We start from the raw sequence: 10,794 nt of genomic DNA on the forward strand, positions 1-10,794 counted from the left end.
TCAAAATACATTATATTTACCTTTTTTAGCAACATTTTCTAATGAAAAGGGGGGATCCGACCCCTGGAAGCCTATATATACATATAATGATTGTTGATATTAATCACAAATATGGGATTGGAGGTGTCTCATTACAGTATATATTGCATACTAAGTATACTGCAGAATATATGCTAGACCTGCAGAATGGAAAATACTCAAGCGTATGCTCCGATTATGACTCAAGTACAGGCAATATGATTGTTCGGGTTCGAATTTACCTTTAACGTACTCTTGAACAGTAAATTCGAACGTAAGCAATATACTAGTAATTGCATGTGGACTCAAGCCAAGAGGAGCTCCTGAAGGTTATACTATAGTATGTGTCTGATACATCACACGCCCCCTGTCGTCATAATGATATGGTGTCCGGATAGGGCCATTTGCAAAAGCGTGACTGCGCGTTAGCATAGGTGTATCTTGGGTTCGAATATTACCGAGGCAGGGGGTCTGACATTTTAACAACGTAAAAGGTGTTGTTGTTTTTTTTTTTTTACCGAGGCAGCTGCCTCGGTTGCCTCAATGGAAGCTACGCCACTGGTTAGTCACATCACTCCGTCACGCCAACAAGCAACACGCCTTCGCGCCGTCACACCAACAAGCAACACGCCTTCGCGCCGTCACGCCAACAAGCGAAGGCGCGTTGCTAGTCGGCGCGAAAGCAAGTTGTGTAAAATTGTGTTGCCGTGACGGCGCGAAGGCGCATTGCTTGTTGGCGTGACGGCGTGTTGTGACTAACGCTCAGTCACACTTTTGCAATTGGCTCTACCCGGACACCATATGAAAGTGATGGCAATCTTTTTTGTCAATGTCTCTCAATGGCATAGGAATATATATTAATGACTAATAAAAACATTCATTTTGAAACCTAATAAAACTACATTGGATAAACGCGTTTAGTGTAAAGAAATATATAAGGAAGAATTATTGTTTTGCATGACAATAATTAAGCACCATAATTACATATTCATGTGTCATATTTTAGGTTAAAAAGTTTTTGAAATAATTAAATACTGCTGTTATTACTGAAATATATAATATTGTGCAATTTTCATTAAATTAAATTTTTGGTGACAAAATGACAGCGAACACCCTTATCTATTATAAGACATTTTGAAATAACATGACAGAAACCAATTTGAAGATTAAAAATCCATATGAGAATATTCTAAGCACATGATAAATTACTTACTTGAAATATCTTTTGAAAAACAGTATATAAATGTTATATTCTTTTGTCCAATCTATAAATAGTGGTACACAATAAAATCCTACTTATTATCAGGTAATCATATCATGATTTTAAAAAGTTCATTATTTAGACCTGTAATAAGAAAAATAAAATCTGTCTCTTCTAAGTTTGATATTTATCATTTTTTTTAATGGCACAGCATGCTAGAATCATATGGTTATTTCAAAATGGATAGGTCATACTTTAATGAAAAGGTGAAGATAAGGAACAGTGATCAATCTCACAACTTCTATGAGATATACAAATTAAGAGTTGGACAACCCTGGGTATACCAGATGTGGGACCAGGTGCCCAGGAGGAGCAATAATTCCCAGTGGACCGGTCACATCTGCAACACTTTACACCAACATACGTGTCATATTTTCTTTATTATATAATCATACTATTAACTAGAGCAAAGCTCGTTGCAAAGCAACGAGAGGTCTTCCGTCGGAGCTGTGTGACATAAAAACCTTGAACTTGACCATATGTCCTTGGGTCAGGTCCTAATGTAATCCGAGATTCCTCTGACTCTTAACCCCGCTTTTATTTTGTGACTTCTGCGGGGGAGAGTCAGAGCGGACTCCATATTGAAAAGTGGGAATTCAGCGACACCAGCTGGTGTCGCTGCTTTACCTACCTCTTACAACTTTATTTCGCGGATCTATCTTCCAAGACGTGAGAATTCAGTTATCGGAAGATTATTCTACAAATACATCATGATTAATACGATGCTATCGCCGTTTAAACGATGGAATTTTGTGTTTACATGTGCTGACGTCATGCGCAAAGAAATCAAATGGCGAGGCGGCGACCTAATTCAAGTGATGCTCCATTTGTCGGTGTTAGGGCCGTTTAAACGGCGATAGCATCGTATTAATCATGATGTATTTGTAGAATAATCTTCCGATAACTGAATTCTCACGTCTTGGAAGATAGATCCGCGAAATAAAGTTGTAAGAGGTAGGTAAAGCAGCGACACCAGCTGGTGTCGCTGAATTCCCACTTTTCAATATGGAGTCCGCTCTGACTCTCCCCCGCACATGTCAAATATAAAAGCGGGGGTAAGAGTCAGAGGAATCTCGGATTAGTCCTAATGCAGCCTCAATTAACATGAAAATCTGTTGTAAGTATGAAATCTAAATGTTTCTTCATTACAGCATATGGTCAGGACAGGGTTTGTATTTTCAAAAAAGTGAACTTGACAATATGAGCATGGGTCAAGGCCAGGACACTTTCTTTGATCATATGGAAACTTTTCTTTCAGTATTAATTAAAATTTGCCATTAGTTAGATCTATTAAGACTCTAATCAATTTTTAACTTTTAGACCTTTAGAAATGGTGCAAATGACCTTACATCAAGATTATTTATGTTATTGTCATTAATAATCTTTATGTGAAGATTGAGCTTACGGTGTATTTTTAAAAGTTGCGGTCTGGGCACATTTGCACGGATAGGCGGACTTGGTGATATCTTAAACTTTGTTTGCTGGAACTATAATTAGTGTTCGGTAAGCAATATAGTTAGAGGCAGGCAACCAAACAGAAAATCCTCAATAGGTAAAAACAAAAGAGGTAGACATAAGGCAGATTGAAAGCAGGCACGTAACATCGTTTTTGAAAATGGGGGGGGGGGGGGGGGGGGGGCAGCCAGAAAAAAAAATTCCACTTACCAAATAATCTTTGACAAGCAAAAAAAAAAAAAAAAGGAAAAAAAAGAAAGAAAACGGACAATTTCCCAAAGTCAAAAATCCTATTTCGGGGGGGGGGTGGGTGGGTGGGGGGGGGGTTCCAACTTTTCTGTACACCAAAAAATTTGTTCTTTACATAACATTAGCGCATTTCACTACAAAAGTGGGGGGGGGGGGGGGGGGGGGGGCAACAGGCCTTCCAATGACCATTTTCATATTAAATTAACAGTAATACGTTAGGTTTCCTGCCCCCCCCCCCCCCGGGTTTTACGTGCCTGGAAAGGGCATGACCGTAAATTAACGATCTGTATTGTATACTGTCAAGCATATGTTGGCAAAAATATTGGAGGGTGGGAACTGGAACTTCCTGTCCTTCCACCAATCATTTGAAAAATCCGATTTTATTAAAAACATAATTTTCTGTAAATCGTTGTGTTTGCAAATTACATTAAAACGGTAATGTTTTTGTGTGTACATGTATTGCCGCTGATCGCTGGTACACATGCGATGGCTCCGAACTCGGGCAATCGAGCCATGGGTTACGTAATTGTAAACAAGAACAAACCCCGGTGTGTATGTAAAATGCTTGCAGTTAATGACTGAATGAAATGAGACTGATTCGATGTGGATTTCTGATGATTTTCTATACATGTTTAGAGTTGGTATAATCATGATAAGAACCCGTGATTTAAAAAATAAAGTTTATAAATTATTTGTTATGCTTACAAAAAGGATCCATTTTTTTCACTTTGTAGAGAATGCAGAAAGCTTGTGTATCAACTGGCTAAAGTAGAGTTAAATCACAGATTGCTTGTCCACATGTGATGAATCTCCAAAATTAAACACAATAAGACGCTTGAGATGTATATATATATTTGGGGCGCTCTTGCCTTTTTCATTTCACTTATAAAAACCGCATCTACTTGCACGCATGATTGTATTTAGATGAAATGAAATGAACCGACAAATAAATCCTTCTGTATGCAGACAATTATAAGTTAATAAAACTTAAAACTACTTCATTTTATTTAGTACGATTTTTTCTGACAATTAGAAACGTCACATACCCTTACCGTAAACTTATTGTGAGGAAAATGACAACCCGATAAATAATCAGGAAAATTGTGTAGGTTTTTTTAAATGTATGTATAACTTGACACAAATATTATGAGGTCCATTGATCACTAACTCGAAATGTTTGCGGTAGCATCTTTACAATTACTTTATAATTGAAATAAAACATAATATAATTGTTAATTAAGTATGATATAATGTAAAAGGATTCAAAATGATTTCAAACATAATTTTCCAGTAATTGATGTGTTTATTTATGCGATGGACGAAAGCCGAGTTAGCTTCGATGTTTTTGTTTTGATTATGCAAGCTTGTCACTCTGGCCACCTGCGAGCGAGGCGAGAGTTGGGTTACATAACTGTATAAACAACGCTGACCGTGAAGAATGTAAACAGCTTGCAGTTATTGACCATGATTTATTTTACGTTTGAACGTTTTATTTTTATGTATATTACTTATTTTAATTCTAATATGAAACAAATAAAAGATAATTTATCTCTCTCCTTTTGTTGTTGTTGAAGGTTTGTTTATGTTAAAACGAAAGAAAAAGAGAAATGTATCATTAAATAATTTGTATTTGAACCACAGAGCATGTTAAAAACCTTATTTAAAATGAATATTAGTATCTATTGTAGTCAGGTATGTTATTTTTAGCAAGTTTATTTCAGTTATACGCATGAAGAGTTCTCGCTCACTTGCCAAATGAAAATGGCTACTTGTTTACGGGTATAGCTTTTTACTCTAATATAACACAAGATTCGAACAAAATAACAATTTCATGAGATAAATAAGATGTTAAAGAACAACTTTTCCATCGGAAGCCATATCGAATTCTTTGCCGTTTTTGAGCTATAAAGCGAAAACTTTTAGGGGCCGTAGATCCCTAATTTAAGGGGCCAGCCCCTTTTTACTGGTGTCAAATAAAAGCTCTTGAAATTCTACACAACTTTTATTCTACATGTCTTAACAAAATATTTTTAGTTTAAAAGATACAAAGGAAATTATGTGCAAATTTTCGCTCTTTCAGGCGTCCTGATTTTTGACCCCTCTCTATCGCCATTTTAAATGGCGAAATCAAAAAACAAAATATGATGTGCACAACTACAATGCTTCTACTTTACCAATTCAGTGTTTTCTCTGCTCCAATTATTATAGTCTCGGAGCCTTTATCTGGAAACCAAAGCCCCTAAAATTTCACTAAAAGGGAAATAACTCGCAAGCGGAAGAGAATATCCAAAATGTTTAAAAGTATTTTGAAAGTCTTTAGTAAAATGTATTAAAGCTGAAAATTTGAGCAAAATCGGTTGAGGAATGAGCGAGATATGAAGCTTCAAAGTTAGCGTCTAGGGAAAAAAAAAAAAGAATAATAAGAATAATCTTAACCAGCACAATAAGTAGAAGGTCTTCCGTTGCTACGGAAGACCTTAATAAATGAAATCACATACATCAGATCATGGATGCACTCTTCATTAAGGACTACACAAAACCGTAACCAGAGGCTTCATATTGCCCTTTGATATTTCATTATACACTTTTATTCATTAAAACCAACAGGATTTTTTTCTTGGCCTACAAATACTAGGACTTGCTTTAATTAGCAATAATTTCAAACTTAAAGACATCTTCCAACTTATATAAATAAAAATGGAACCACTAAATTTAACGACAAACAATATTTACTTTCTACCAGCCATTTTAATCCATTTCACTTACGTCTTCAACAGTTCACAAAATATTTATTTGCCCAATACCGAATTCACGGATTGTCGAAGATAAAAGGCGTCTTGGGCTGCTTGCGGTCCTGCACCAATGCCTAGTGCGGTTTGTGATCCACCACCTCCGAGCTGACTCAATAAATAAGCGCCAATACCCCCTAGAGCCAGAGCCCCAAAGGCGTTAGATGTGTTGGGTGAGGTTGAGGTTGATGAGGTTGTTGATGAATCTGCAGCTGTCGTTAGGAATAATAGCTATTAAAGTAGTTCCACCTTTCTGTGACGTCATAAGATTTTGCGAAATCAATGATTTATTTAGATTTATGCATGATATTACCATAAAATTTGTTGGAGTCTTTTCCAACGGTTATTGTAAAAAAAAAACACAAAAAAAAACCCCAAAAAAAACTTGTTAAACATGAAATATTTCAAAAGTCTTAAGTTATATATATATATATAAATAATCAATGTTTCAAAACATTGAATCCAAGGGCAATAACTCTGTTTTCATTGAATCCTTTATCAAGTTCATTATGAACAGAAATTTTGAATAGTTTTGTAAAGAAACAGTTTCATGAAATTATTATGAATACTATCATCGTTTTAACCAGTATTTATGACATTTTGATAATGCTGTTGAAGGAAAATTGCAATTTTCTGAGGTTGATATATGATTTTGTATACGCATGTCTCGCATCTTACAAAGTGTCAGATTGATTGTATCTTGCTTAACGTCTCATTCGAGAATTTTTCACTCATATGGAGACGTCACCAAGACCGGTGAAGGGCTTCAAATTTAGGCCTATGCTCGGCGCTTACCGCCATTGAGCAGGGAGGGTTTTTTTATCGTGCCACACCTGCTGTGACACGGGGCCTCGGTTTTTGCGGTCTCATCCTTAGGACCGCCCTATTTAGTCGCCTCTTACGACTAAATGGGGCGGTAAAGTATGATGACCTATATATTTTATTTGATAATTTCTTAGTTTTAACTCTAGTAAATTGAAATAAATACACATTTTAAACTTTTATCAGATAATAATGCGAGTATGGAGTTACCTTAAGTAATAGAGAGAGAGAGAGAGAGAGAGAGAGAGAGGTAGGTTAGTATCCATAAAGTAAATTATCATACTGGCACAAGCAGGTCCACTGTATCCATAGTAACAGACACATACTCCTGTGGAAGCGACAGCTGTGACGGGGCTACCTGTGACGGTAAGGGTGTCAAGCATACAGAAGCCGTTCGGTATTCCGGTACATAAGGTAGCCGCCCCGGGGTTACCTGAAGAAGGGATCGTACATGCTTGTCCACCGAGGGCAGTCAGAGCTTGGCGGACACCTGAAATTGATATGATCAATTTAGTGATATAACATTGACGATTGAATCACACACACACACACACACACACACACACACACACACCATGTTTCATTTAACTTTATACCCCCTGTTGTTTTTTCATTTGAAGTTGAAAGGTCCTGTGTACGTTACAGCATTATAAAATCATTACTAAAAATAATTAGATGACAAATAATATACCAAATTAGTATCTGATGTAACCAGAAATTCTCCAATTTAACTACACCAATATAAATTTCGACCACATTTACGACTCGAAAAAAGATCATTTATTTTATCGTATTCAAATCCAATGTTCAGTCCTAAAGGCAATTATATTGGTTGGGTTCAAATTTACTATTAAAGAGTAAAGATATCTAACTCTAAATATAGGGTACACAACTTAACCGATGTAAAAACAATAAACTAAATGGTATAAAATTTCTTTTCTGTATTCTAATATATTCATACCTAATCAATCTACATTACTACCAAAGTTCATCCCGAAATTCCGTATACATATACATGTATATGGAATTTCGATATGCAGAAATGAATTCGGAAAAATGCCTACTATTTTTTGGTCGACTTTTAGCCGGACCCTGGCATTACTGTTATACCATTAAACAAAGTGTTTGAGCATTGCAACAAGCTATTACATAGAATGTGCAGCATTAGACATCATTTCTAAGTTGAATTTCTTACCCCAATTCATAAACTGAAGTTCATAATACATGTAGCTCCAAGTAACTGAAAATTGTAAAACCGTCTGCACTTTCACTTATCACAGCCATTCTGACAGCTGCAACTAACTACCTAAATTATCATCATTATTATAAATCGTCAAACACCTGTGGTGATGTGGTATGGATAAAATATACAGAATAAGACATTTGTATTTTTTTTTATATAAAGATTTATTAACATACTCAGTAATTTAAGTACTATAATGAATTGATATGACAAAAATTAGTATATGAGTCTCATGGGTCCTTCGTCCTTTTTGGGTAATATATGGACTTTGGTGGTAATGTAGATTGATTATGTATGAATATATTAGAATACAGAGTAGAAATTTATACCATTTAATTTTTGTTTTTACATCGGTTAACTTGTGTACCCTATATTTAGATTTAGATACCTTTACTCTTTAATAGGAAATTCGAACCCAAACGCTACAATTGTCTGTGCTCAGTCCCACAAAGGAATTCTAACCTAAGAAACAGAAATAAATCTCAACTGTCCCCATGAAGGTAACAGCTAAGATGAGGAATGAAATAAATTTCGACATAGTTTTTAAATGATGAATATCGAGTATCCAAATCTTACCGACGGCCAGAAACCCCAGGCACATTAAAACTTTGAAGTGCATCGTTGTAGTGAATCTGCATATTAATGAAACAATTAGTGAAAAATAGATTTAAGTAAAATTTCGAAAATATCCTTTCTATTTAATATTGTACACAGAAGATAAAAGTAGGAATTAACAGAAATATTTCAAGCAATTCAATAAAGCCCCAGCACGTCATGCAACTGCGTGAGGTCGATTTAATTATTGAACAAATTATAATGTGTAAATTAACAAAAAGTATTAATATCTAATTGAAAATCAATGTAATGATAAACTTAGAATGTTTATAGTCACCAAAGAAGGGCTTTTCCGACTGTTTCCTGAACGATAACGCACGCCTAGACTAGAAGACTAGAAAGCGGTAGGGGTTTAAATACTGACACTGCCCTCAACACATCTATCTTGTTACATGACAGTCTAAAACGTAACCCACTCAGGCAGTTCGGCAGTCTCTACCCAGAGTTATCGTTCCCGCTACGCTGTCAATGTCTAAAAAGTATATTAAAATGTCAGGGGCGGATCCAGGAATTGCGGTTACGGGGGGCGCCACTTTATGAGGCAAGGGGTCTGGGGGGAAACCCTGGTGGGGGCCAGGGGGCGAAGCTCCTGTATTTTATAGGGCTTGAAATACACGCATGTCTCCCATTTAGTCATTTGTACTATTTTCTATCATTGCAATTTCCTGATACATGTACTAACCAATCCACACACACAAATACGTTTGTGATCCGCCAAGTTCACGCGTCTGCTTAAAGTTGAATGATTTTTATTTTTTTTTATTCCTAGCTACTTTGTTCATGCCATTTAGTTTTTCTGTGTTGTGTGCAAATGCTGTAATAATAAATTTTTCTCCATTTTCTTCATTTTTCTCAAATCTTAGCGAAGAATAAAGTGTAAACCATATTTGGTAACTTTTTTTTTTTTCACCTTTCGAATTTTCTCAACCTCTACTTGTTTTTCAGGACCGACGTTTGATTTCGGGGACTCCCCGTTTGTTTTTTATTTTTTACCCGTAGTAACTGACAATATTATCATTCACATCACTTTGCAAAAATGTTGTTAACTTTCCTTGATTAGACGTTTTTTAAAGGAAAAAAAAAAACATGGGTGGAATCGGATTATATGCGAGGAAATTCTAGTTCCCAGTTTTGTTTAGCCGACGTAATGCCATATATATCATTTTGTTTCATTGGTTAATGCAGTGCGAGTTGACCAATGAAATATCATAATTCTTAATTCGGAATTTCTCGGGTGTGTAGTACGTTCTGGAGCTTAGATTTTGTACGAATTACTGGAGGGAAAATGAAAACATTTTCATATAATTTCAAGTTTTTATGCGTCCGCTGGGATGCACAGTTATTGAAATAATGCGTCCTGAGCAAATTCAATGCGTAATTTACGCAGGACGCCCGCCAAAATGAATCACTGAGTCTGTATGAAGTTCCTCCATATCAAAATTGCACATATCAAACACGGATAACTGATTCAGACTAACTTTTCCAAATAGATATTTGCACTGAATCTCACTTGAAGCTTGAGACAAGATAATATCGCCAATGGTTTCGTCCCAAAAACTTTCTATTTCCATATTAATTTAAAAATATATCTATGTCAATAAATAAATAAATTACAAATGGATGGCAATGACAGCAATGTGTAAAATATTTTGGTAAATGAATGATGTAGTGTGGCCTGAATAGAATAAGATCAATGTACAAAAACTTAAAATGAATAATAAAACGTGAATGATTGATTGATTGTATCTTGCTTAAAGGACACATCTCGTGTTTTCAAAGTATACAGAATTATATGGATTTTGTCTTCCTTATGCTTATAGAAATTAATTGTAATAGTTCGTTCGCTGAAGTATTGCGATAATTAGCCACAATACGGACTTAAATCTAAGCCCCGATTTCAAAAAGCCTAGTTAATTAGATAGGTAGTCACGTGGTACAGTGACGTCATATGCGACCTTCGTCGATCAACTTGTAAAAGTAGTGTTAGATATTTTTTAAAAATTCGGGTTTTAGGGACCTAATTTATTTACCACGGATAACATTTATTTCGATGTCGACAAATTCCCCGAGTCTTATATCTTCTAGCCACCAGTGTATACAAATAGCGACCCAAATGTAGCGAGAAAAGCGAGTATGAAATCTGCATAAATTTGCGAGTAAATAATGTTTACCTGGGATCACTGTCTAAACACAATTTGGTAATGCCATTTCTGTAAACAACTGTAATTAGCGTTGTTGCTTTTCTTAAATAAACAGTGCAATTATTATTAAATTTATTTTTGGAGAAGTTAGATAGGCTATAAATTATGATACGATTATGACAACTAGGCCTACTGTCACGG

At 35.5% G+C, this 10,794-nt stretch overlaps 1 protein-coding gene across 2 annotated transcripts; it reads right to left on the reverse strand.

The window, feature by feature from the left end:
• Positions 1-4,266: 4,266 nt before the first annotated feature.
• On the reverse strand, positions 4,267-8,948 carry LOC125658019 (uncharacterized). 2 transcript variants are annotated; one of them, XM_048889050.2, is made up of 4 exons: positions 8,730-8,948; positions 8,414-8,469; positions 6,878-7,084; positions 4,267-5,984 (listed from the first exon to the last, which is right to left on the reverse strand). In XM_048889050.2, exons 2-4 carry the CDS (start codon positions 8,454-8,456, stop codon positions 5,773-5,775), a joined length of 462 nt encoding a protein of 153 aa, XP_048745007.2. In that variant the 5' UTR covers positions 8,457-8,469; positions 8,730-8,948; the 3' UTR covers positions 4,267-5,772. The 2 variants fall into 2 exon arrangements, with proteins under 2 accessions (XP_048745007.2, XP_056005488.1); XM_056149513.1 differs by lacking the exons at positions 8,414-8,469; positions 8,730-8,948 and adding an exon at positions 7,790-7,870.
• Between the last annotated feature and the right edge of the window lie 1,846 nt (positions 8,949-10,794).

This window comes from Ostrea edulis, chromosome 9, assembly GCF_947568905.1.
Source record: "Ostrea edulis chromosome 9, xbOstEdul1.1, whole genome shotgun sequence".
Lineage (NCBI taxonomy): Eukaryota > Metazoa > Mollusca > Bivalvia > Ostreida > Ostreidae > Ostrea > Ostrea edulis.